The sequence below is a fragment of the Colius striatus genome, chromosome 7 (genome assembly GCF_028858725.1).
Source record: "Colius striatus isolate bColStr4 chromosome 7, bColStr4.1.hap1, whole genome shotgun sequence".
Taxonomy (NCBI): Eukaryota; Metazoa; Chordata; class Aves; order Coliiformes; family Coliidae; genus Colius; species Colius striatus.
In genome coordinates, this window is record NC_084765.1 from 1695632 (window position 1) to 1721895 (window position 26264).

Genomic DNA, 26264 nt, shown 5'->3' on the forward strand with positions numbered 1-26264 from the left:
CCTGGCATGTGTCTCATGTGGGCTTTCTGCTGCAGCCCTGGGAACTGCTGCCAGCACTGGGGAGGTGATAGTTTTAAACCTGGGACTCTGCCAGCATCTGAGGTTTTAATTGTGCTATGGGCTTGAGTTGAATTACCTCAGCTCCTGATTCCTTTCCAACAAGAATGGAGGGAACAATCCTTGTTGCTCCTACCTGGCACCATGGAGATCTCTGGCCTCCTGCTCAGATCTGTGTTGGATTGCATGGTGTGTCAAGGACATGGGCACAAGTCTGGTGGGGTAAGTTCCAACCATGCCATGCCATTGAGAAGCTGCCACTCTGTTTGTTAGGAGAACAGGTGTAATTGCAGGGAAAGGGATGGGTCTGGAGCACTTTGCCTTAACAGAGTTCTTCCTGCATGAACACTCTGCATCCCTAGGTGTGCTGCAGCTCCCTGGAGCCCCCCAGCAGGGATGACTTGCTCTGGGTAGGTGGGAGGCTAATGCAGAAGAGAAAAGGCAACATGATGCTTCTGCAGGGTGAGATACAGACCTGGCAGGAGAAGCAGGAGCACTGGGAGAGCTTCACTTTCGAGGTGTAGATAAGAGCTCCTATCAGCAGTATGGGGCTGCCTCAGTGGTCCAGCCACAGCACACTCATTGTCCTGACTGAAGGAGCACGAGGGTTTGTGCCTGCTGGCATGAGCAGCAGCTGCTAGCTCAGGGGGCAAAAAGAGGAGTGCCTACCAGGACCAAAACAGCCTGGTGGGTCTCCCTTTCTCTGAAGCCTTGCCCTGGGTCAGCAGGGCTGCTGTGTCAGTCCTTGCTGTGGCTGCTCCTGTGTGAGTGGCATCTGTCAGGGGCAGGAGCTGGGACAACCTGGTTCTCCTGAGGCTCTGGGCCAGTGCTGGTCCCTCAGAGGTGTGTTTACTGTGTTACCTGCTCTGTTTTGGGGCTGGGCTCCGAAACTCTGCTCCTACCTTGTGGCTGCTCCCCAAAGGCCCCTTTATGGCCAGGATCACAGGCCCTCAAGTGATTCTGGATCATGACAATGTCCTGAAACACCAAAGAGCTCTGGGAGTGGGGGGAAGAGCTGGGACAGCAATGGGATGGACCCTCTTGAAAGGCAAAGTGGCCCACATGAGTGGTGTGCTCCATGAGCTGCTCCTTAATTAATGGACAAGAAGGCTGAGACACTTCATGAGGGTCTCTTCTGAGCCCTCATCCCCACACAGATCAGGGCTGAGACATTTGCTGGAGCTTTTCTTGTACCCCTAGGGACTGAGTCCAGCAAAACCTGGCGTGTCCTGCCCTTTGTGGAGGGATGTGCTGGCATCTGGGGGACTCTGCTGCCCTCCTCTGAGAGCAGCTCAGCTGACAGCCAGAGCATGAGCCATCTGTGGAATGTAAATGCAAGTAAATAACTGAGAGGCTACCAGCTTGGTAAGTGCTGCTTGGATCTCTTTGCACCTCCCCTGTGGCCTCAGTCCTTGAGGAACAGCCCAGTGGGAAATCCTGCCCTGCACAGCTTCAGGCTCCTTTGCACCCTGTTGTCCTGGGGCAGCACTTTGTTGGGTGACCAAGGCAAGTCCCCTCCATGCAATGGGAGACTTTAGAGCCAGAGATGCCAGAGGCCCCTTTGCAGCTGAGCAAACGTGCTGCACAGCTGGGGAGAGCAGCCAGAGGGAGGGAGGGAGGGAGGGAGTGTGTGGATGGAGCCGGCAGCTTCAGGCCATTTGTTTTCAATAGCAGCCGGGTGCCTTTGCTGGGGCAGGGCTGGAGCTCTGCTCTCCAAGCTCCAAGATAATCCCTGTTTCTCCTCCCTTGCCTGGGTTTGAGGTGCTTGTTTGGTTTGTTTGAGGTTTTTTCCCCCTCCTTTCAGTTTCTTTTCCTTTCTCTTTCTTTTTTTCCTTCTTCTTTTTATCTCTTTCCATTTAAAGATGGTTCCTTTGCTTTTGTCTTATTTTCAATCTTTTTTCTTCCTTCCTTTTTATTTTTCCTTCCTTTCCCTTCTCTTTCCCTCCTTTTTGTAACTTTTCCTTTCTTTCCCCCTTCTTTTCCTCTCCTTTTTATCTCCTTTTCCCCTTCTTCCCCCTTTTATTCCCTCCTTTTCCTTTTCCCCCTTCTTTCCCCCTTCTATCCCCCTTCTATCCCCCATCTTTCCCCCTTCTATCCCCCATCTTTCCCCCATCTATCCCCCATCTTTCCCCCATCTATCCCCCATCTATCCCCCATCTATCCCCCATCTATCCCCCATCTATCCCCCATCTTTCCCCCTTCTTTCCCCCTTCTTTTTCCCCCTTCTTTTTCCCCCTTCTTTTTCCCCCTTCTTTTTCCCCCTTCTATCCCCCTTCTTTCCCCCTTCTTTCCCCCTTCTTTCCCCCTTCTTTCCCCCTTCCATCCCCCTTCCATCCCCCTTCCATCCCCCTTCCATCCCCCTTCCATCCCCCTTCCTTCCCCCTTCCATCCCCCTTCCATCCCCCTTCCTTCCCCCTTCCATCCCCCTTCCATCCCCCTTCCATCCCCCTTCCATCCCCCCTTCCATCCCCCCTTTCTCCCTTCTTTCTCCCTTCTTTCTCCCTTCTTTCTCCCTTCTTTCTCCCTTCTTTCTCCCTTCTTTCTCCCTTCTTTCTCCCTTCTTTCTCCCTTCTTTCTCCCTTCTTTCTCCCTTCCATCCCCTTCCATCCCCTTCCATCCCCTTCCATCCCCTTCTATCCCCTTCCATCCCCCTTCCATCCCCCTTCCATCCCCCTTCCATCCCCCTTCCATCCCCCTTCCATCCCCTTTCTTTCCCCCCTTTTCCCTTCTATCTCCCTGCTTTCCCCCTGCTTTCTCCTTGCTTTCCCCCTTCTTTCCCCCTTTTCTCCTTTCTTTCTCCCTTCTTTCCCCCTTTTCTCCTTTCTTTCTCCCTTCTTTCCCTCTCTCTTCCTTCTCCCTTTTCTTCCTTTATTAAACTTTTATTTCTTTTTCTTTTCCTTCTTCCTATATTTTTTTGTCTTTTTTCTTTCTTCTCCCCCCTTTGTACTTGCAGTAGGATCTGAATCCATAAACAGACAAGGCAGCCTGAGCCCTCTCCCATGCCTGGGAAAGCATCTGTGCTGAGTGTCCTAGCTGAGAGCTGCTTTTGCTCTGCAGGGTCATCTTGTATCTTGTTAGCACCAAGCTCAGCATTTTGAATCCTGCTCTTCATTGATGAGCCATTCAGGGGAAGGTGTGAGCACCCTGGGAGGGAATATGGAAGCAGCTGCATAGCCTGGGCTGAGAGATGGCTGAGCAATGGTGTGGAAGGGCTCCAGAAGTGGCTGGGCTGCTGGAGGAGGTGTTCAGGCTGGAGATGCAGAGCTGGGTCTGGAGCTGGCTTTACTGGATCTGACTCTCAAGAAGCCACAGAAAGCATTAGCAAGATGATTCTTTGTCTGGAGGAGCTGGAGGGATGAGAACCAGAAGGTGAAGTGTCAGGGAGGTCAGTAGCCTGGCATGGTGGGTCTGCAGGAGGGATGTGAGAGCAAGGGAGAGTGAGTGGGTGCAAGGGAGGAAGCAAAGTGGAACTGGAAGGAACTGAGGGGGGAAAAAAGGGTGAATGAAATGCCTGTGGCAGGAGGGAGGTACCATGCCAGGGCCTTCACAACAGCTCTGTGCCATGCTGGGAGACTTGCAGGAGGGACAGTGGATTTCAGGACACTTCACCACCCGTCAGGGATTTTTCTCAGCTTCCAGGAGATGAAAAGAATGTGGGAGAGAGCAGGGTGCTCCCACAGGGTGAGCTGAGGGTGCTGGGTCAGAGCTTCCAACTGCAATGAGACTTGGAAGGTCATCTGCTGGTTTGTTGCCTCTTGAAAGCAGAGGTGGGAGAAGGGTCTGTGTCTCACCAGCTGCTGGGATGGACTCTTTGGGACACATCACAACACAGCCTGGGGGTCAGCTATCCTCTTGCAAAGGGCAGGGGGGAAGGCAACAGCTTGTCCTGCCCCCAGCTTGCATGGTAACAGCTTGGGAGTGATATGTGCTGAGGTTTGTTCTGCTGGGCTTTCCCATCCATCTGCTTATGGAGAGGTGTCAGGGTGTGTTCAGGTTTCCTCAAGCTCTCTGCCTGTCCTTTGGGGCTGGGAGTGAGGAGCAGCACACACCACTCTCACCTTGGGACCTGTTGTTTCTGCACAGGGCTGGGATTTAGCACCCCAAACATATCCTTAATGCTTCCTGTCTTCATTATCAGTTCTCTTTCTTCCTGCCTTTGTTGGATCCTGGAAGTTCCACCTTTCTAATCTGAGGACCCTCTGTCTCTGCCAGCCAGGCCTTGAGAGTTAATGATTACAAAGACTAATTGCCTCCGCTGCTGCCTTGCAAAGCTCAAGATCTTTCCCCTCCTCCTTGAAAGCTCCTTGAAGATAACAAAGGTTACAGCCACGGACACAAACCTCTCTGACCCTTCAGAGCAGGGGATTGGCCTTGGTTGTCACTGAGGGACCCACTGTGGGGCTGGGTAACAGGAGACTTTTGTTCCCAGCAGGCAGATGTGGCTGCAGGGCCAGGGGGAATGTGCTGAGCTCTCCCTGGAGCACTTGCTGGGTAGGTGGGAACCCCAGAATCCCACCTTGTATCAGAAATGGTGTGGCCAGCAGGACCAAGGTGATTGTCCTCCTGTGCTGGGCACTGGGGAGGACACACATCACATACTGTGCTCAGTGCTGGGCCCCTCACTCACTGCCACAGGGACACTGAGGGGCTGGAGCTGGGGAAGGGGCTGGAGCACGAGGGTGCTGGGGAGGGGCTGAGGGAATGGGGGTGCTGAGGCTGGAGGAGGCTGAGGGCAGACAGCAGCAATCTCTGACACTCCCTGACAGGAGGCTGCAGGGAGCTGGGGGACAGGCTCTGCTCCTGAGTGACAGGACAAGAGGAAAGGGGCTGCAGCTGCCCCAGGGGAGGTTGAGGTTGGAGCTGAGGCTGAGCTGTTTCCCTGAGAGGGGTGTGAGCCCTGTGCCAGGCTGCCCAGGGAGCTGGGGCAGTGCCCAGCCCTGGAGGGACCCCAAAGCCGTGGGGCTGAGGTGCTGAGGGTTAGTGCTGGGCTGGGCAGGGCTCCAGGAGCTTCAAGGGCTTCTCCAACCCAAATGATTCTGTGAATTACAGTGCTGTGAGGGGCTGTTGTTTCTGTGCCTGTAGGTAATGCACCAGTGAGAGGGTGAACTTCCTAGAACCACAGAACATAGCTCCTCCTGATTTCAGCCCCTATGCCCTGGAGCTGCCCCTTTTTGCCCCTCTGTTCCAGCAAGAGCAAAGCAAGGAAGAAGCTTTCAGGATGAGTACACCCTGGGCAAAGGGGCTCCTCTGTGCACTGGTGGTGATGTAGAGTGGGGTGCCCTCACCTGCTGAGAGCCCTGCTGCTCCCTCAGCCTCCCAGCCAGGGCCAGTGGAAGGGTGATCTGGCAAAACACGAGAGCCAAAGTTCAAAGCTCAGGAATGATTTATTTCATTCATGCGAGGGTCTGCAAAGCCCAGTGCTCTCCCTCAGTGACAACTTTTAAAAGCCCAGTGCCACTTTTGCCCACCACTACCAACTACAAGCCCTTCTCCCCCCAGCCAGCTTTCCCCCTTGCCTTCACCTTCTTGCCTATTATCTGTTCTTTATGTTCCAGGCTGCCCACAGAGCAACAGAGCTGTTTCAGCAGGAGTCTGAGGGCAGGCTCCATGCCAAGGAGGGAGGGATGATGTGTTTCTGGAGAGCATAACGATGATCCCAGCAGCAGCTCCTGGTTTGAATCCCTGGCTGAGCAGAATCACATACAATCCCTAATGCTGGGGGCTGGAAGGGCTTTGCAGAGCTGCCCCAGCCCCAGGTTCCCCTGGCTCAGGGGGCACAGGAATGTGTCCAGGTGGGGTTGGGAAGCTCCTGAGGAGCCTCCACACCCTCCCTAGGCAGTCTGGGCCAGGGCTCCCTCCCCTCAGCACCAAAGGACTTTCTCCTCCTGGGCCAGGGGAGCTGTTTGTGTCCCAGCCTGTGCCCATTATGCCCCCCACAGCCCCCCCTGGGGCTCTGCAGCCTGTAGGGCCTGAGCAGCATTGCTGAGGTGCCCCTGAGCTCAGGCTTCTCTCCTGCAGCTGAGCAGCCCCAGGGCTGCAGCCTTTCCTCCTCACACACATGTCCCATCCCCTCAGCATCTTGCTGTCCCTTCACCGGCCTCTCTGCAGCACTTCCCTGTCTCTCCTGAGCTGGGCAGCCCAGCACCGTCCACAGAGCTCCGGATGAGTCCTCAGCAGGGCAGAGCAGAGTGGGAGAAGCACTCTCCAGCGCTCAGGCTGTACATCAGCAGCAGCATCCCGGCTGGGGCTGCGTGTCTGGCTCTCCGCGGGCAGCGCACGGCTCGGAGCCCCAGGCAGAGCCGACCACAAGCTCCGCATGTGCTGACCCGTGCGCGGGGGCTGCGGTTGCCGAGCTTCCCGTCCCCACGGCATCCCGGGGGGATGCGCTCCCGGCGCCCCCCGGCGAGCAGCGGGAGCGGGGTCCCCCCGCTCCCGCTGCTCGCCGGGGGGCGCCGGGAGCGCATCCCCCCGGTCCCGGCCCCGCGCAGGCGCGTCCCCGGGCGCCGCCCCGTGGCGGGAGCCGCGTCCTTCAGGCTGCGCCGGGACGGGTCCGGTTGCGGTGCGGGGATGGGGGCGGCGGGCGCGCCTCCGCCCTGAGCGGCACCGGCAGCGGCACGGAGCAGCATGCGGCGGGGGTAGGTCCCCGGTGCGAACCCGCGGCTCGGCAGGAGGGTTCGGGCTGAGCTTCGCGGCGGGGTTCGCCGTTAGCAGCGTGTGCCGTTCGCAGCACAAAGCGGCGGGGCTGTGCGGGGCTGGAGTGCGGGGGCTGGGGAAGGAGGCGCCGTGTCCAGCGGCAGCCCTCGGGCAAAGACGAGAGACGCGACCTGCGCGTTAGGAGGCATCCCCCGGGGGTGTTGGAGGCATCCCCGGGGGTGTTGGAGGCATCCCCGGGGGTGTTGGAGGCATCCCCGGGGGTGTTGGAGGCATCCCCCGGGGTGTTGGAGGCATCCCCCGGGGGTGTTGGAGGCATCCCCGGGGGTGTTGGAGGCATCCCCTGGGGTGTTGGAGGCATCCCCGGGGCTGCTGGAGGGATCCCCCGAGCTGCTGGAGGGATCCCCCGAGCTGCTGGAGTGTTCCCCCGAGCTGCTGGAGGGGTCCCCCGAGCTGCTGGAGGGGTCCCCCGAGCTGCTGGAGTGTTCCCCCGGGGTGTTGGAGGCATCCTCCGAGCTGCTGGAGTGTTCCCCCGGGGTGTTGGAGGCATCCTCCGAGCTGCTGGAGTGTTCCCCCGGGGTGTTGGAGGCATCCTCCGAGCTGCTGGAGTGTTCCCCCGGGGTGTTGGAGGCATCCTCCGAGCTGCTGGCAGGACCCCCGGGCTGCTGGAGGCATCCCCCGAGCTGCTGGTGTGTTCCCTGGGGCTGCTGGAGGGATCCCCGGAGCTGTTGGTGGGATCCCCGGGGTGTTGGAGGCATCCTCCGAGCTGCTGGAGTGTTCCCTGGGGCTGCTGGAGTGTTCCCTGGGGCTGCTGGAGGCATCCCCCGAGCTGCTGGAGAGGTCCCCAGGGCTGCTAGAGGGATCCCCCGAGCTGCTGGAGGCATCCTCCGGGGCTGCTGGAGAGGTCCCTGGGGCTGCTGAAATGACCCCCAGGCTGCTGGAGTGTTCCCCGGGGCTGCTGGAGGGATCCCCAGAGCTGTTGGAGTGACCCCCAGGCTGCTGGAGAGGTCCCTGGGGCTGCTGGAGGCATCCCCCGAGCTGTTGGCGGGACCCCCGGGGTGTTGGAGGCATCCTCCAACCTGCTGGAGAGGTCCCTGAGGCTGCTGAAGGCATCCCTAGAGCTGTTGGAGTGACCCCCAGGCTGCTGGAGTGACCCCCAGGCTGCTGGAGGGATCCCCCGAGCTGTTGGAGTGACCCCCAGGCTGCTGGAGTGTTCCCCAGGGCTGCTGGAGGCACCCCCTGAGCTGCTGGAGGCACCCCCTGAGCTGCTGGAGGTACCCCCAGGGCTGCTGGAGTGACCCCCAGGCTGCAGGAGGGACCTGCAGGCTCTTCCTAAGGGCAATAACCCCGTGGCATCAGCCCTGCAGGAAGCATGTGGGGCCCACTGGAAAAAAAAAAGTGCAGATCCTGCACATTTTTTTGCTTTTTCTACAGAAGACTGTGAGGTGTTGGCCTGAGGGCTTTTTTTCCCCTTGTGTTTGGGAGAAGTTGGCATTTCTTGTGTCAGTGGGGGACCTTTAGGGTGTGATGCATGCTGAGAAGGACAAGCAGAGCAGGGCCAGCAAGAGAGTGTGAGCCAGCAAGAGAGTGTGAGCATGCAAGTGCTCTCGGCTGGGGGGGATGGATTTCAGAGCCTCAGCTGGATACTGGAGGCTGAAGCTTGGCCAGGCAGAAGCCAGCACAGCAGAGGCTTCCCTGAGCATTGTGTTTGCAGAGGGTGGAGGATGTGTCTGTCAGGGGAAATGAGGGGGGATCTTTAGGTTTTTAGGTCCCTTGGCATTTCAGAGGGTGGCTGGGGGTGTTGCATCCCCCTGTGTCCTCCAGTTTTCTTCCATAAAGACACTAGAATACCTGTCCCTCAAGAGAAACAACCTTCACCTGAGAACTGGAGAGTCCTCAAGTAAACAGTAGCTTGGTGCTTTTTCCAAGTCCTTTTTCCTTTGTTCTTTCTCCTAGCTGCTTGCTTGTGAATCTGTCTTTCCCTCTGTGCTCTGAGTTTTGGTTCCTTCTGGTCACAGAAGCAGGAGGTGCTCAGGCTGGCTGAGCTCCTTCTGGCATGTTTCTAATGCAAGACAACCTGGAGAGGTGTGTTGTCTGGAATTGACCTTTTCTAATCTCAAAAGGCTACAGCACAGAGAGAGTTTCCACTCTGCCACCTGGGAAATGAAGTGTTACACAGACCCCTCTCTTTGGTGTGTTTCCCCTGCTCCATGGCAAACCCCTTGCAGAGAAGCTCCCCTGATCTCTGTGAATTGGTCTCTACATCCTCACCTTCCTGTGATGGCTTCAGTTCCTTCCTTTGGGTCATTCTCGTGCTCAGCCTCGGTGTCTGGAGCCTTTGAAACCTCCCCATGCCATTAGTGATGTCACTGTGTGGGTAAGTGATCCCTGGTAGCTAATCCTGACCTTTCCAAACCCTTTGATTTCTTCTCTGCAGTTCTGCCTTTCCTCTGATGAATCAAAGCCCTGCTAAACCATCCAGCCTGATGTGAAATTCCCACCCCTGTGCTGTCTCACACCTCAGCTGCAGATGCCTGCCCAGCCTGGGAGCTCTTGCTGGCCGTGGCTCGCTGCCTCAGGCCCGTCCCTCTGTGTTTGTGCTTTTTATCAAGCAGCCCCAGCGTGCTGACTAGCTCAAGGTGAATTATCTTTGCTCAGAGGCACTGTCTGCCCTTTTTCCTCTGGCCAAAACTAGTTTTGTTTTGTTGCCCTTTCCCCAAGGCTCCCCACCCCCAGTTCTGTAGGCAAAATGCAGCCCGGTTGGTGTGGCATCAGAGATGACCTTGTGCCCTTCATCCTCCAAGCTTTCAGAGCATTTCATGTGTGCTTTTCCCACATGCTTTCCTGAGGTACCTGTGCTTCGTTAGCTGATTCTTCTTTCCCTCTCTGAAGGGTGACTGTGAGCAGCTGTTGCTCGTGGAGGGCTGCAGAAAGGGAGCAATCTGAGTAGAAAAGGTGGTGGCACCACGTTGTTGCCAGGTGGCATAGCCTAGGAGGAAAAGACTGATATGAGGATGGGATGAGGGAGAACAAGACTCTCTCGAGCTGTGCAGCATGGGGCTGGAGTCAGAGAGAGAGGGGCAAGAGCATGGCCTGTCTGCAATACAGGAGGTAGGGCAAATTCAGGAGAGGGAAACACAGGGACTGGGAGAAGGGAAGAAGAGGGATTGAACCTACCCAAAAGAGTGGGATAGCTTCTGTGCAGGAGAAGGTAGTGGGCAAGAAGCAGTAGGCAGGAATGCATGGGCAAAGGGGTTAACCCCAAAGCTCAGCTTGTGACCCAGAGATAGCAGGCAGCAGGTTAATCTGTAGGGCAGCCTGTGTGTCCTGCTTGAGTGGCTGGACATGATAGAAAGCTTCCACGTGTGCAAGGCTGCTGGGGCACACTGCTCTGACTGCAGCTGCCAGATGAGCACGTGAGGACAGTTCAGGGCACGAAGAAGGGCCAGGAGCTGCAAAGCTGTAAGCTAAGGTCTGGGTTAGTCTGTTGTCAGTTGACCAAGTCCTGCTCAGGGACAGTGTCCTGGGGGACTCTTCTGATTTCTTCCCTCTAGTACACCTCTACTTGCCAGCCACTGAAACTGGAGAAACGGGGCTTGGTCTCAGCCCAGTGGAGACACTCTTGGTTTAGACAGCTCTGTGGAGGACTTTGGTGGCAAATCAGGAGGTTAAAAAGCCATCCTTCCCTTCTGCAGCAGGGCTGGGGGGTTGGGTTTGCAGTAGGGGGAGTGAGGGTCTGTGTATTGCTGGGAAGGGGGAGAGCTGTACTCGACATTTCTTGCCAGTCCCCTTCAGCTGGGGAAGCAGTTTCTCTACACTTGGATCCACTGGGTGTGTGCCAGGGTCCTAATGAAGCCAGCTGCAGCCTGTTCCTGCCTGAAAGTGGGTGAGTGCAGGGGTTTGGGAGCAGATGGCTTCAATTCTCCTGCTTTAGCCCGAATTCCCGGTGTCTGGAGCGTGCTGCTTGAGAAGGGAGTTCCTCCTTTGCAAAGCTCTGTGTGTCCTCAACCAGCTGTGAGGGTGTTGAGGAGTGAGGCTGGGCATCTCAAGCTAGGTTTGATGTGATCCTCAAACACCTCAGGCTAGCAGGGGGGGTTTTCCCCAGAGCCTGTGAGGGGCTGGAGGTGGATGTGTTGGGCTGTGAATTCCTCCCTTCCCCCATAGAACGATTCACTGTGCTGCTACCCCACAGGCAGGCCAGTTTTGAGGAAGACAGCCAGAAGCAACCAGCTGTGGGACACTGGAGGACACTAATGCCATCCAAAGGCAGCAAGGAGGAAGCAGAGCCTGGATGCCAGGATGCTGGAGGTGTGGATGAGACCCAGGCCACCGAGCAGCTCAACGTGTCGCGTCTGCGCAGCTCGTCGGTGGAGATCCGGGAGAAGGGCTCTGAGTTCCTCAAGGAAGAGCTGCACAAAGCACAAAAGGTAAGGCCCAGTTTGGTGACAGCACTTGAGGATGGTGGCAGGGATTTGAGCAGTGGGAGGTGGGGAGTTTCCTAGAGGTGCTGCTGTGGGGAGCAGGGTCTGAGCGTGTGGCTGTGTTGCAGTCTGGAGCAGGCAGAGGAGAGGTTGGGCTGAGGTGGCCAATTAGTCCTGGAAAGCTGCTGCAGAAAGCAGCTTGAGGCAGGCAGTGCTCACTATGGAGCCTTCTTGCTTATGGCAAATGAGCAAGTCCAGCCTGCAAAGCCTGCAGCAGCCTGAGGAGGGATGTCTCTGGGGACACAGCGTGGTACGGGGGGTGTGTGGGAGTCCTGGGCTGGGGCTCTGTGCTGTGCTGGGGAAGGAGAGGCTGTGGTTGAGGGAAGCATTGCCACTCCTGGGGACTGCCCTGAGCTCGTGCTGCCCTCTCCATTTCCTCATCAGGAGCTGAAGCTGAAGGACAAAGAGTGTGAGAGGCTGTCAAAAGTCAGAGAGCAACTGGAGCAGGAGCTGGAGGAGTTAACAGCTAGCCTATTTGAGGTACCACCCTCTTCCTTTTCCCATCAGCTCTTAAGCTAAGCTGACATCCAACTCCTTTAAGACAGGCTTTCCCTGAACTTCCAGCCATCTCCTCCCACAGTTTCCTCCTTTCCTCTGTTGTTCTTTCCCACTTGGAGAAGCAGAGCTGGGCAGTGCTGCAGGCAGAGCCTCGGAGCAGAGGCTTGTACCTGCTCCTGGAGACCATTGCCATCCGTTTCTTGCCCCTTGTAGCAGCAGTGGGGTAGCATAAAGAGCACAATAGTTGTGGGTTTGGTAGCAAAACCAGCTGTGGGGATGCCTGGAGCTCAGCACAGCTTCCTCTCCCTCTCCCATCCCTGCTCTGTAGTCTGGACAGCAGCTGCTGTGTAAAAGGTGGTTCCCTGGCTCGTGTCAGCCCTTGCTTGGGGCTGGAAGAAGCTGGATGGCCTCATGTGCTCTGCTTCACTGAGTGTTCAGGAGGCCTGGTGCTTGGTTTTCTGTAATGTGATGCTTGCCAGTCTCTACTGTGGCAAAATCCCATTTAGCAGCTGCTCTAACATCTGGCTCTGGGCAGTGAGGAAAGCCAGAGCCCATCTGCACCTTTGAAACACAGACTGGTGCTGAGCACGAGGGCCAAGAGAGCATCTCCCATCCCTCTCCTGGAGATCTGGCTGCCTGGCCTCAGGGTGAGCTCAGGGAGAGTGTAGCTGAGGGCTGTTCCCCTCCTTTGGTGGTCTTGGGCAGCCAGTTCCAGCCAGGCCCACCTGGCACTTGCAGTGCTCCCCTTTCCCTGGGGGACGTGCTTTTAAGCCAACCTCCAGCCCTTGGCTCCCAGCTGAGCTCCTACTGTGTTGCAGCCATGCCCAGAGCAGTGAGGGCTGGCTGCTGTGCAAGGCAAGTGGGAGCAAAGGGCAAGAACAAGTCAAGCAAGAGCAGTGGCCTCATGAGTGAGGAGCCAAGAAGTGGAGCAGCAGCTGGGAGCAGGATCTGCACCCACAGGGTCAGAGAGCAATCCAGTGACCAACCTGCAGGTCTGTGGTGACACTGCAAAGGCTTGAGGTCAAGCCAGTGGGTCTGAATTGAGGTGGGAGTCCCAGGGGTATTGGACTGGATGCAGACACAGCTGTGTTGTAGCACAAGAGGATGCTAATGTTAAAGCCTCAGCTTTAAAGCAGTTCCCCCAGGGTGAGGAGGGGCAGGTCCTTGCTTCCAGCTTGTTTCACAGCAGCCTGTATCAGGGAAAGAGATGACCTGGGACTCAGCCAGCTAAAGCCTTTAGCTTAGCCTGCTAGGCTGCAGAAAGGAGGGTACACTCCAGGCTCTGGCACAGTCTGGGGGAAGGCTCCTCACAACAGAGTAAAACCCTTGGATGTGGCACTGATGTCTGTCTCCTGCTGGGCCCTGCCCTCGTGGTTTTATGAGTTGGGGCTGCAACAGGCTGACTGAAAGTCTCTCTGTTCCAGGAAGCACACAAGATGGTGAGAGAAGCAAACACTAAACAGGCAGCATCAGAGAAGCAGCTGAGGGAGGCACGGGGCAAGGTGAGAACTGTTCACTCTGGGACTTGATCTCTCTCTGTTAGGTTGGTGCCATCCCTGCCTGCAGCTTGGGCTCCTCTGAGGTGCTGCATTCACTCTGTTCCCTCTCCAGCACACACTGAAGGGGGAAGAGGCTGCTTTGCAGTCTGCTGCTGGTGCAGCTCCCCTTTGAGAAATGGGTGCCAGGGAAACCACAGGGAAGTGATGTTAAGCTGCTGTGAAGAGCTGTTAAACTGCCAGTGCTCTGGGGATGGTTAGGGCAGGGAGCTGGGGAGTGGGAACTTCTAGACAAGGCTGCATCACAGGGCTGCTCAACCGGTTCCTTCTTGGAAGGGGAGAAACCTCTTCTGGGTTATTGGCTCCAAAAAGAGCCCAGAGCAAAACATGCTCAGGCTGAGGGGCTCAGAGGGATGAGTTCCCAGGTGGCTGCTCTTTAGCCTTGGTTGAAATCCTGGGTGGTGGTGGGCATTTGGGAAAATGTGGAGAGGGTTTCATGCCAGAGCTTGGAGCTGCTTCCCTGTGGCTTTAGTGGCTGGCAGGGTGCAGCAAGCCTGAAGGTGCTGCTGACTCTTGCCTTGTCTCCTCAGATCGACATGCTGCAAGCAGAGGTCACAGCTCTGAAGACACTGGTGATCACATCCACACCTTCCTCTCCAAACAGGGAGCTGCACCCTCAGCTCCAGAGCCCTTCTAAAGCTGTCTTCAGGAAGGGCCATGGGCGAAACAAGAGCACCAGCAGTGCCATGGGCTCGGCTGCCAGCCAGAATGTGACCCCAGAGCCAGTCAGTCGTGAGTGCAGAGAGGTGAGTGAGGGCTGTTCCCCTGCTCTCACTGTGCACAGGGACCTGGCTGGCTTTGAGCCTGGCCTTTCTGGAGAGCTCTGTGATTTCAGTGAGGAGCTGCCTGTGGAGTCAGCTGGCTTGTTCCTTAAATTGCAGGCAGGCTCTGGAGGGTTTCTGTTGGTAGAGATTTCCCCTTCTGGGAAGCACGTTCAGGGGCTGCATCAGGACAACTGCTGGAGGAAGCAGCTGAGGGATCCCTGGAGGCCATGGACAGGTCCAGGAGTTGTGAGGATGTCAGGAGTTGCTGAGCAGAAGCCAGTTGTTCTGCTGCATCTTGGCATTTGAGTCCACTACCTGCTCTGGGGTGATTTGCTGTTGTTCCTTCTCTCTGTGTGGTTTGGCTTGGACACCAGGACAACCTCCATGAAGTTGTAGCCTGTCATGTGTTCTTGGGCACCTCACTACTCTTTCCTCTTCTTTGCAGAGCATATGTTTAACTGTACTTAATTCCTTCCTCACTGGAAGGAGCTGGATGGAGAAGGCTACAAGGCATTTGTGAGCATCTCCCCAGCAAACCCTGCTTGATTTCCTTTGGTGATGCTCACCTGCTGTGAGCAGGGCTATAAGGACTGCATCTCCCTTCTAGCAGGATCTTTCAGCCTGGGAGCTTTGCACTAGCCAGATGTGTGCACATCTGCCCTGGGGAGCAGAAAGGAGGCAGCTTAGGGTGCTGGAGTGGGGCAAGCATGTGTCTGGAGGGATTTCTTTGGGAGCTACAGCCTCTAGTGTGAAGAATTGCTGGGGAAACATGAAGGCACCTGGTCACTTGGCTTGTGTGAGGACATGCAGAAGGGCTGCTTGTGATGTTAATACTCTCACCAGACAAGAGTGTGCTGGCAGCACTGGTAACCTCTGCCTTTGGCAGCACATCCAATGCCTGAGCCTTGCTGCTAAGAGTTGGGATGAAATGCTTCAGGCAGCATTGGCTGTAGCCATTGTCCTGAGTCAGCATTAGCACCAGAGATGAAGATCTTTAGCTCAGCTCACAGACAGAGAGGAGCAAAGGATGTGTCAGAAAGACACAGTTTAGTAACTGTGGGGTCCTGATGCTCTGATTCCTCTTGGTCAAACAGGGAACAGTCCAGATGTGCTGGAAACTGGAGTCATATGCAGTGAGCTGGAAGCTGCTTTGAGGGCCTGGAAGAAGAGGGTTTTAGTCTTTAGTCCCAGTGCTAAGCTTGCCTCCAGTCAGCACACAGGAGCTCCAAGCTGAGAACCCAGTTTGGTAAAGCACCTACTACCCTGTAGGAGTTGCTTCTGCCCACAGTAAGCAGGAGTGACCTTTCCTGCTGGGTGGTTTGCTGTGCTGCTCTTGGCTCAGTCTCAGCAAAGCTCATGTTGACTGTCTTTAGAGAAGCTCTCTTGTAAGCACTTGTTAGAGGTTTGGGCCTGTCATTTCTTTGTGGAGGTAAATTCCACGTGGTGCACATGTCCTGAGGCTTAAAATCCCCAGGGCTGCAGCAGCCAGAGTGACCAAGAGTGTTATATGTCAAGGGGAGGTGGTGTTTTTGTTAACTTGCTGACTTCTGCCTCCAATTCCTTCTGTGGAAGGTGACAGGAGGGGACCTGCCATTGGTGCTTGGTGCTCTGTGGACAAGATGTGCCCCATCTTAAGCTGAGCTCAAACAGGACAGAGTTTCTGTTGCCTTTTTGCCCTTTAATCTGCAGTCAGATGTGGCTTGAGCAGCATCAGGAGTTCCCTGGGAGCTCTCCCTGGGACAGAGGACTTGAGCTTTTCTTTGCATCTTCTCTTTTGTCTCTCCCTTTCTTGCTCATCTCTCTAAACCTTTTCCTCCACTGTCTGTCTCTTCCTCTGCCCTCAAAGTCTGGGTTGCCTGCTCTCCTCTCTCTGCTCCTTTGCATCATCCCTGGGAAGGCCATCCACATCACCTATGAACCAGCCTTGGGGGCAGATGCCTCCTCATCCCTGCAGCAGGTAACCTCTCTCTGGACAGCACTGGGGATGGGGAGGGACACACATCTACCTCTCACAGCCCCAGCCTTTCAGTTCTGCCTTCCTTTATGCTAACCTCCATTTTTTTAGGGGGGGATTGTTTCATTTGTGGGCTTTTCCTCTATTTGTTTTCCCATCTTGTGGCTCTGAAGCTGTCTCCTGGTACCAAGTGAGCTGTCAAGGTGTAGGGTGAGCTTTCAGCTTTGTCCACTTCTGTTGTGTTGCTCAGCAGGGTTTCTTTAGTTCTGTGTTTCCTTTCAGCAGCTTTGCCAGGATTTGCTGGCCTTTTAAGGGGATAACCCTGTCAGTCAGGTTGGTGGCTCCACTCATGACCCATCTGGGCTTTAAATGTCAGGTCCCAGAGGCTGAAGTATTTTCAGCCTGACAGGAGTGGAGAGATCAACCTTCCTCCTGGCTCAGGAGTGGGAGCAAGCTCTGTCCTGGGTCCCTTTGAGCAGGGATGGGGCTTGCAAGCCTCCCTGTAAAAGGCAGTGAGCAGACATTAAACAGGGGGAAGCTGCTCCTGCTCTTTGAGTTCCCTTTGAGAGACCTCCTCTGCAGGCTTGTGTGGCTGCCCAGTGCTCCCACTACTCCCCACACAGCAGAGTTCTGGGCTTGGAGTGCTCTTGGAAGGGCTGATCCACTCTGTGAGCTCCCACTTGGGCTCACTGCATGCAGTTTGTATATTAGTAGCTCTTTCCACTCCATCCTTGTCTGTAGCACTCCTTTCCTTCCATTCCCACTGCACTATGCTGCTCTCCTCATTCCTGCCATGGGCTGCAAGGTTCTGCTGGGTGCTTGGTTGGTGGCTTTCCTGGAGGAAGGTGGGATAGAGAGGTGCTTGCAGGTTTCTGGCAGAATAAGCCCAGTGTGGCTGTGACAGCCTGGCACAGGGCTGCTGATGCTGGGAGATGAAAGACCCTTGGAGCAAGCCAACTTCCCATGGGCACTGCTGGGATGGCTTGAGCCTTTCTAGATGCCAAAGCAGATGTTTTGTAGTTGTTACCTGCACAGGAATGGACTCACACAACAGCAGATAACCTTCTGATGTGATATCTCTCCCTCTCCTCACCTTCCCCCTTCTTGCTCCTCTTGGGCACTCGCTGCAGGTCGACTCCATTCTGTTTGCTGAGTTCCAAGCCTGGAAGGAATCTCCAACTCTGGATAAATCCTGCTCCTTCCTGGACAGAATTTATCAGGAAGATGTAGGACCCTGTCTGGACTTCACAAAGCAGGAGGTGAGGACAGCCAGCCCCCAGCTGTGTGCAGGGCCCCTCTGCACCTTCCCACCCGCCTGCCTTTGTCTCTGCTGCAGCTGTCGGAGCTGGTGCGAGTGGCTGTGGAGCAGAACACACTCACCATGGAGCCAGTTGCTTCCCAGACCCTGCCTGTGGTGAAGGTGGCAGCAGAAGAGTGTGGTGGGCCAAGGTAAGGAACCCTGCTCTCTTTTCCTCTCCTTGCTCCTGGCCTTTAGGTACCAGCTCGGTCGCTGGGCTTGGAGGGCTCAGCTGAGTGTTGCCCCATGACCAGGGGCACCTCAGCCTTTCCCTGAGAAGGGGATGAGCTGAGCTCAGCTGATGTACTGCAGTGGCTTGTTTTGGAGGGTAACCTAGTGATGTGTTAGTGCCTTTGGCCTGCCAGAGGCTTGGGTGGCTTTTCCCTCCTAAGGTACAGCCTGGGTAACGTCCTCTGAAGGTGTCTTTGTGCATAACCTGGGGTGAAAGCATCAGCTCAGAGCTGCATCACCTCCTATTCTTGCATCTGGTGGGGTTTGAGCTCACCTGGTGCTCCTGACCCTGCTGATGCAGCACATGGTGTCTTGGTCAGAAGGGATCTCCTCTTCCTGCACATCATCTTCCTCACCTGATGCTGCCAGCTGCCATCAGAACTGGGGCTGTTGCCCCCCCTCACAGTGTGTGTGGCTGTATCTCATGTGACAGACAGCTTGGCATTGCCTCAGAGAAGAGCAGCACTTCCAGGAGTGACATGACCTTGCAGACAGAGAGAGAGGATTGCATTCAGCCACTGAGTTTCAGCCTGGTCAGGGCTCTCTCTCCTTGTTCTTCCCTCCAAACACAGCACCTTGAGAGTGAAGCTGTTCCTCTAACAGTAAATGCTGCTTACAAGCAGGCTCCCTACCACCCTCTCCTGCATTTTCTGTCATCTCTAGGTAAATTGTTGCATGAGTTTGTATCAGGCCTGTGCCAGGAACAACCCAGCCTGTGTTTATCCTTACTGGTTTCCTTTTGGGTCTTTTTGTGTCTTCACAGTGGGTTCAGCTCACAGAATGTAACATGAGTGAAGTATTTGTTCTTCAGGCAGTGCTCAGGGATCTCTGATCCATTAACAAGTTGCTAACTCAGTGCCTTTTAGCACCTTGGAGGTTAGAGCTGAACTGAGCTGCCTTTTTAACCCTCTTTCACTTCCATCCAGGCAGGATAAGGAATGTTGCCATTGGCAGTAAAGGACCCCAGAAGAATTGGATCCCCTTTGTTTCCCAAATGCAAACCACTTCTTTTTAAGACCCTTTGAGCCTGCTATGAACCAGAAAGGGGAAAGCTGAGACCTCTGCTGCCCAAGCTGGGACCTACCAGTCTGTACCCTGCTGTGCAGACCCAACAGTGTGAGGAGTTGAGAGAGGCAGGGGCTGAGTTGGCCACGTTGCTCTGTAGCATCAGAGGAAAATGCTGGCCAGGAGGTGCTGAGGACAACTGCCTTTCCTGTTGGCATGTCCTGCAGAGTGCCCTGGGGGTGTGCAGAGTGCCCTGGGGGTGTGCAGAGTGCCCTGGGGGTGTGCAAAGTGCCCTGGGGTGTGCAGAGTGCCCTGGGGGTGTGCAGAGTGCTGGAGGGCAGCTGTCTACCTGCAGTGGTTTAGGTTACTTCAAGCTACAATCCCTGGAGGTTACACCAAGTGATACCAACCAAGCCAAGAGTGACCAGCAGGACTCTTCTTTTTATGTTTCCCCAGTAGGCTTCCATGCTCATATTTGAGACCCCTTCAAGGCACCTCATTTACCAAAGCATTGCTCACCCTGCACCTCAGGAGAGTTTAATCTCCTTCAGTTGTGTTAATGTTTGGTCAGTGATTCCTCCTTGTTCCATCTGAACCCTTGCAGCCCACTCTTAGCTGCTATTTGCCTTGCTGGCAGTTGCAAGCAAGCACAGAGAGGTGCTCAGCAGCTCTGTGAAACATCTGCTGCCCTTTGTTGGCACCTTCCATGGCCCACAGAGCAGTGTTTGGGGAGTGATGTCTCACTAAGTCTCCAAGTTGTGCTTGAGGAGGTGATGGAGGGAGAGCAACTGGTTGGTGCTGGGAACCATTCACCTTGCAAAGAATGGAAGGAAATGGCAACAAAGCAAAAGCAGAGGCATGCTGCAGCCTTGCTGAGCCCATCTTTTGGAAGCCTCCCTGGGAGCTGAGCTGTCTGGGAAAGACTTTTCTTCCCTTGGTTTGAAATCCCCACCCAGCTGAGGCCAAACTTCCTCCCTGTCTGCACAAGAAGGAACAAGCTTGTTCTTGGGAACTGCATGTCTTAACCCCAAACCCCCTGAAGTCAGCACAAAGTGGGTCAGAACCACGTGGATTCAACGAGAGTAGCTTTGAATCAGGCCTGGATGCATTATCAGCAGCCCTTAAAGGCTTGAAGCCTGGCTGCTTTTGAGTCCTCAGCATGACCAAGTTCAGCTCAAAGGCTGGATATACCTGTGTCTGAGGCCAGGTTTGATTCCCCAGCCATGGTGTTTGCATCCCCTCAGGAGAGCTGACACACCTGAGCAGGACTCCTTCAGCAAAAGGAGCGTGGGGATGTGCAGAGAGCAGATGACATTTGTTGCCTTCTACTCCAGCCTCACCTCCTCACTGTTTTCTGGGGTTCTGGCTTGGGTTGTCTGCCAGGGAAATGCTCCAGCCTGGGTTTGCATGGCCATGCAATAATTCATGGCTTCAGATATTCAGCCCAGAGTCTCCTAAACCTGCCATTCCTGGAATCTTTGCAAGAGCCAAAAGGCATCTATAAGCCACATTGCTTTGTCTTCATGCTGACTGACACAGGTCTGGCTTCTGAGCTCCCACTTCCATCCTTTGGGGATCACCTTGGGGTGCTTGGATTGCTCCTCTCTGCTGTACCAACAGATTGGTAAAGGCTGAAGTGGTTTGTTTTCTTCCCTTTGCCTGTAGGAAATGTGCTCTGAGTGGCCTCCCCAGGACCTGCAAGCACAGAATCATGCTGGGAGACTCTGGGAATTACTACTACATTTCACCATCCTGCAGGGCCAGGGTGAGTGCTGCCACCTTCCCAGGGGGCTGCCACCTTCCCAGGGGGCTGCCACCTTCCCAGGGGGCTGCCACCTTCCCAGGGGCCTCCCACCCTCTAAAACTCCTCCAACCCATGAGATGGAGTTGCTGTGTGAGTCAGCCCTCAGACTGGGAGAGACCTGTGGGGGCTTGAGTTTGTTTCTGGAGCAAAGGTGGCTGTTGGTTGATGACCAGAGTGCAGGTCTCCAGCCCTGCCTCATGCTTTGCTGCTCTGCCTCATGTTCCTTCAGGTAACCTGTCTGTAATGGTTTTGCTTTCCATGGTCCTTTCTCTGGAGACATTCCAGCCCAGCTGGATGAGCTCCTGTGTGCCCTGCTCTAGGTGGTGCTGCTCTGGCAGGGGGGTTGCACTGGATGAGCTTTGCAGCTCCCTTCCAACCCTTAAGATTGTGTGATTCAGTGTTTCAGGGCCTGGATTGTTTCTTTCTTAATTCTTTGCAACACACAGTAATTTTCAGCCTCTTCAATGCTGCTGCTTGTTACTGTTCCAGTCCAGATGAGTGGCTCAGCTGGTTCTGAGAACAAGCTGCCCTTTCTTTGGAGGGAAGGGAGAAGGTGAATGTTGGGGCTGTGATTCACTGGGAGTTTTCTTTTCCTGAGTTGAAGGTCAGAAGAGCTGACCCTGCAAGATGGGACTGTTTCTGAGGCAAAAAGCTTTCTTGTGTGTGGACATGATTCCTTTTTGTCTCTTGCACCAAAGTCACTCCAGTGTGTCATCAGCACCTTCACCTCCCTGTGTGCTCAAGCCTTTACCTCCAAAGGTCTGTGTTCACTTGGAGTGCAGGGCTCTGTGAAGGCAGCTCATGGAATTTTGCTGCCACTTTAAGCACAGAATCACACAGAATCCCCCAATGCTGGGGGTGGGAAGGACCCTGCAGAGCTCTTCCACCCCAACCCCCTGCTGAAGCAGGTTCCCCTGGCTCAGGGGGGCACAAGGACCTGTAGTACCATTTCTCAGGTGCTGAACACTAAGAGCTCACCTGCTGGGTGCTGTGTCAACCTCTTGGCAGGCAAAGCATCTCTGTAGCTGACTCCCTTTCTTCCTCTGCCCCCCAGATCACAGCAGTGTGCAACTTCTTCACGTACATTCGCTACATCCAGCAGGGCTTGGTGAGGCAGGATGGTAAGAGGGGCACTGAGGGGGGTGTGGAGGGACCTTCTGTGGGACACTGGGAGGAATTAGACTGCCCCTTGAGTATTGTGTTCAATGTTGGGCCCCTCACTCACTGCCAGAGGGACACTGAGGAGTGTGGCCAGAGCTGGGGAAGGGGCTGGAGCACAAAGGTGCTGGGGAGGGGCATCAGTGGAGCTGAGGCTGAGCTGTTTCCCTGAGAGGGGTGTCAGCCCCTGTGCCAGGCTGCCCAGGGAGCTGGGGGAGTGCCCAGCCCTGGAGGGACCCCAAAGCCACGGAGCTGAGGTGCTGAGGGTCAGTGCTGGGCTGGGGGAGGGCTCCAGTAGCTTCAAAGCCTTTCCCAACCCAAAGGATTGTGTGATCCTGCTGAGTGTGACAGGGATGGGACCAGCTTGGGGCACCCTGAACTCCCTGTGTCTTTAAGAAATGACCAAAAGGCCTGAGTGGGAGGATCAGAGGCACCTATTCCTTGCCCAGCAGCTTGTCAGAGGCTGTACCTGGGGTTGCAGCTGATCAGCAGTAACCTGCTGAGGCTGGCCCCTTCTGCAGCCCTTCTGCTCCCACAGTCTCGGGGCTGCACTGAGAGCACTGAGCTGGTGTCCAGCTGCACTGAGTGCACTGGTGGCTGTTCTTTCCCCTTCTGTTCCTCACGCTGGTTTTGCTTTGCAGTGGAGCTGATGTACTGGGAGGTGATGCGGCTCCGCAGGGAGATGGCACTGGCCAAACTGGGCTTTTATCCCAGTGACATGTAAGCAGAGGCCTCAGCCTGGAGGGAAACTGCTCCTGTAGGAACAGCCTGCCAAACATCCTCTGCCAAAGACATGCAAGCAGTGCCTCTCCTGCAGTGGGCCTTCCTCCCTCCCCACCCTCCCTCTGCCTGAAGCTGAGCAAGGAGCAAGAAGCCCACGTCCTACCTTCAGCTTGTCCTGCTTCTCCAACTGTGACTGGAATGCAGCTGCCAAGCTGCCCCCTCCCAGCTGGGCTGGCCCTGGCTGCTTTGGGGTGGCCATCTCCCAGACTGCAATCTCCTAGATGCAGTGTGCAGCCATTTCTGGTTTTTAAACAAAGCCCTACCTTTTGTTTTTATATGCAATCTGCTCTGGCATAGTCTGAGGCCAGGCCTGGGCTAGGCAGGAGAGCTGGACCTTTGCAAGCAAGTCTTTCAGGACAGATGCTGGCTGTCTGTCTGTCCCACTTACTCTTTGGGGGTGGAGGGATGCTGTGCCCAGCTCCTGCTGACCACTTACTCCCTGGAGATGCCAGCAGCACACAAGAATCTGGAGAGCCATGAACAACCTGCTTGCTGAATACCTCCTCTCTCCTTTTAAAGGAGGCTGCAAGAGAAGCTTGCTGAGTCACAAAGAAGGATTTGCTTGTGGTTTGAGCTTGGCACTGGGTGGTCTGGAGGAAGGGGCTGCACCTGGGGCCTTTGAGCAGGGAAATGGTGTCATGCACAGCTGGGCTGCAGCCTGGGGGCTGTTTGCTCCTGCTCTAGAGAACCTGCTGGAGCTGGCACAGGCAGATGCAGACCTTGGTGCAGAAGTCCCCTGTGATGCTCTTCCCTATAAACCTCACCCCCCAGGGAGCTGCATTTGGGCTGTTCCTGCTCTCAGGGTAGCTTTGGGCAGTCCTGGCCCTGCTGTTGAGCTGGAAACCCTTGTCCCAGGCAGGGTTTTGTTGTCTCCAGGAGGGCTGTGCCCACTCTTGAGGCCCAGAGGTTTCCTTCCCAAGTATTCCACCAGCCCCAGAGGTGCCTGTCCACTGGGAAACCCAACTGCTCCTGGGCTGCTGTCCCCAGGGAGACTGGAGACAGCTTTGTGTGTTCTTCTGGTTCCTGGGTGCCTTAAACTGTGTGGGGATGCTGCTAAAGCTGTTGGATAACAGAGACCTGCTGCAGGCTGAGCTCAGGCCCAGCCTTGTGTGTGCAGAGCTGTATTAAAGCCATGGCAGTGCTTTTGCTCTCAGTGACTGTGCTACTGGCTCAGCCACCACCCACCCTGGAGGTTTCATCTCTTGGCTGGCATCTTGGCACCCTGCCTCTGCCATCATCACAGCTCCCAGCTGAGCAAGCTGGTGCCCACAGCCAGGTCACCATCCATCCTCAGCTCCATTGTTCCATCCTCTCCTGGGAGATGCTGCAGCAGGAACTCTGTGTCTTCAGTGGAAGGAAATCATCTGAGCTGCTTGGGGTGGTTTTTTTTTATCCAGAGGAGGGAGGAACAGATGGAGAGAGCAAAAGTTGTTGGTTTGCAAGCTAATAAGAGGAGAGATTCCCAGCAGCTCTGAGAACTGCTCCACGAGCACAAGCTTTCCTGTGCCTGAGCACACTCTGAGGCTGCTGCTGAGCTGCTCCTCAAGGGCCAGCCTGGCACATGGGATTGTTTGCCAGGGCTTAGTAGCTCTCTGAAACATGAGTTGGCATCCCCAGAGCTGGGAGAGCACGTTCCTGACCATACCTAAGAGCTCTGAATCCAGCTCAGAAAGGGCTGAGCTGCAAGTCCAAGCTGTCAACGCCCCAGCTCTGCTTTTGCTTCCCACAACCCTGTGCTCCAGCTTGTGAGGGCTGACTTTTGCTCCATCAGTGTGTACAGCTGCTGCTCTTCACCACAGGAACGTGTTGCAGATGTGGAGTAGAAGCCTGGGAAGCACACCCTTGGGTAAGAGTCTGGCTGGCTCTGGAGCTAGTGATGAGGCTGCATCTCTTTTGGGGGGTGTCTGCAGGTTTGGGGCAGTTTGCCATCTGTTTTTCAAGAGGAGGGGATCTATCTTTTCCCAACTGCAGTCTGCAGCTCAGATCTACTCTGTGCCTGGCCATTTCTCCTTGTGTCTGTTCCCCCTTGAGCTTTTGATCTCTACATGTCACCCTGTGCCATTATCTGCCACGTTGCACAAGAGCCAGGGCTGTGCTGCAGCACTGGGAAGGAGATGATCTCTCTATGAAGGAGACACCTGGGCTTGTGTTTTGTGGGTTTTTCCCTCCAGTGGCATTTGGCAAAGCACTTTTGAGATGAAAGGAAGGAAAGAAATGCTTTGTCCAAGGTTGTCTTCCATTTAAACCAGGGCAGAACAATGTGTTAATGAAGTCACTCCATTAGCAGTGGGATGGGGAAATAAACATTTGCTGTTAACCTCTCCAAAGGTCTTGTTGCCCTTCTGTGCTTGGGTTGGGTGGAGTGTGTAGGGTTGGTAGGCAAGGGGAAGGATCAGGTTGGGCTGGTGGTGTGCTCTCTGCTTCTCTGGCCACTGTTGTGCCCAGAGGGACTGGGGGTTTCATGCTGTCCTTCACCAGCCTGTCCCTGCTGCCTGACTTGAGCAGGGAGCCAAGGGACAGTGTTTTGGCAGCAAATGGTGCTTTTGGCACAGGTTTACTTGTGATGAGGCTGAGGTGTGTTCCTTCTCAGCTGTGGCCTGCTTCAGCTTCATGAGTGCTGTGTGGGATGTGCTGGCTGTCCCAAAGGCTGGGTTAGTCAAGGGTCTTCTTCCTTCCCTTTCCTCTGCAGGGCTGAGCAGGCTCCTGCTTCCATCAGCAAGTGGAGGTGGAACTGTGGTGGGAACCTCAGAAGCTGCCATGACTTGAGTCTTGAAGTGGTGTAGAGCAAATCTTTCTCCTCTGTGGAGGCTTTTGGGTGATGGGTTCTCCTTTGGTGGGTCTTCCCTTGGCTGCATGGGGGACTTGGGCTCTGGACACAGAGGCTTGGAGATGCCAAGTGTGAGCTTGAAATGCTCCAGGGGTTTTCCCCCTGCTTTTAGCTGCAACTTCACCTGGAAAAAGGCTGCCTTTTCTTCTCAAAAAGCAGATCCAGCTCCTGCAGGCCCTTGTCCTGTGTAGAAGGGGGACTGGCTGTGTTCCCCTGGCCCCAGCCCATGTGCAGCTCCCCACACTGTGGCACAGGGAGAGATGTCAGCTGCTTCTGGGCACGGTGTGCACCTGCACTGCAGCAGCAGCAGCTCTCAGGCTCTTCAGGGTGAGAAGTTGGCTCACTCTGGCTTCCCTAGAATCCTTTTGTCTCTAGCTGTGGACATGAGCATGGGAGATCTCTTGCTTTGATCTGCTGGTGATGGCAGGGGAGGGAACAGAGTCAGACCTTGTGGTGGTGGTTGTGGGACCTGGGGCTGCTCTTACTGCAAAGGTGAGCTTGCATGAAGGTGAGTGAGAGAAAGATTGGCCTCAGAGAGCCTTATCTCTGGGTGAGGGCACACTGCTGAGGTGTTCCCCAGCATGAGGCTTCCTCTGGATTTGTGCTTGGTGCAAAGCTGGGTCAAGCCTTTACCATTTTCCCTCTTTGCACACAATCCTGAGACCCAACCTGTGTGAGTGGAAAAGCCTCTGATGGGCTGAGCAACCCCTGACTGCTGCTCCCAGCCCTCTCTGTCCTGTTTAGGTTGGTGAGGGTGAACAAGAGATTCCCTGGCTGAATTCACACTCCTGGATCCAAGCAGCCTGGCTGGGCTCAGCAGTGGGGTGGCAGCAGGAGCAGGGCAGGGATTGTCCCCTGTGCTGGGCCCTGGGGAGGCTGCAGCTCCAGGGCTGGGATCAGTGTTGGGCCAGAGGGACACTGAGGGGCAGGAGCTGGGGAAGGGGCTGGAGCACGAGGGTGCTGGGGAGGGGCTGAGGGAATGGGGGTGCTGAGCCTGGATAAGAGGAGGCTTAGGGTGGCAGCAGCACTCTCTGACACTCCCTCACAGGAGGCTGTGGCTGGAGGGGAGTAAATCTTTGCTCCCAAGTGATGGGACAAGAGGAAAGAGGCTGCAGCTGCCCCAGGGAAGGTTGAGGCTGGAGCTGAGGCTGAGCTGTTTCCCTGAGAGGGGTGTGAGCCCTGTGCCAGGCTGCCCAGG

General features: G+C 55.5%; 1 protein-coding gene across 8 annotated transcripts in view; it reads left to right on the plus strand.

The window, feature by feature from the left end:
• The window catches only part of RAB3IL1 (RAB3A interacting protein like 1), a 34311-nt gene extending 9745 nt beyond the window's left edge, over positions 1-24566 (plus strand). Inside the window, exons 1-11 of one of the 8 annotated variants that reach the window (XM_061998960.1) lie at positions 6577-6692; positions 8832-9085; positions 10901-11135; positions 11574-11669; positions 13112-13189; positions 13774-13989; positions 17092-17220; positions 17298-17410; positions 20160-20259; positions 21353-21419; positions 22098-24566. In XM_061998960.1, coding sequence (XP_061854944.1) covers positions 9060-9085; positions 10901-11135; positions 11574-11669; positions 13112-13189; positions 13774-13989; positions 17092-17220; positions 17298-17410; positions 20160-20259; positions 21353-21419; positions 22098-22180 — 1143 coding nt within the window. In that variant the 5' untranslated portion in view covers positions 6577-6692; positions 8832-9059 and the 3' untranslated portion in view covers positions 22181-24566. Of the gene's footprint in view, positions 1-6576; positions 6693-8831; positions 9086-9879; positions 10181-10203; positions 10376-10900; positions 11136-11573; positions 11670-13111; positions 13190-13773; positions 13990-17091; positions 17221-17297; positions 17411-20159; positions 20260-21352; positions 21420-22097 lie in introns of those variants that run through there. The other 7 variants (XM_061998961.1, XM_061998962.1, XM_061998963.1 and 4 more) reach the window with 7 other exon arrangements.
• The last annotated feature ends 1698 nt before the right edge of the window (positions 24567-26264 follow it).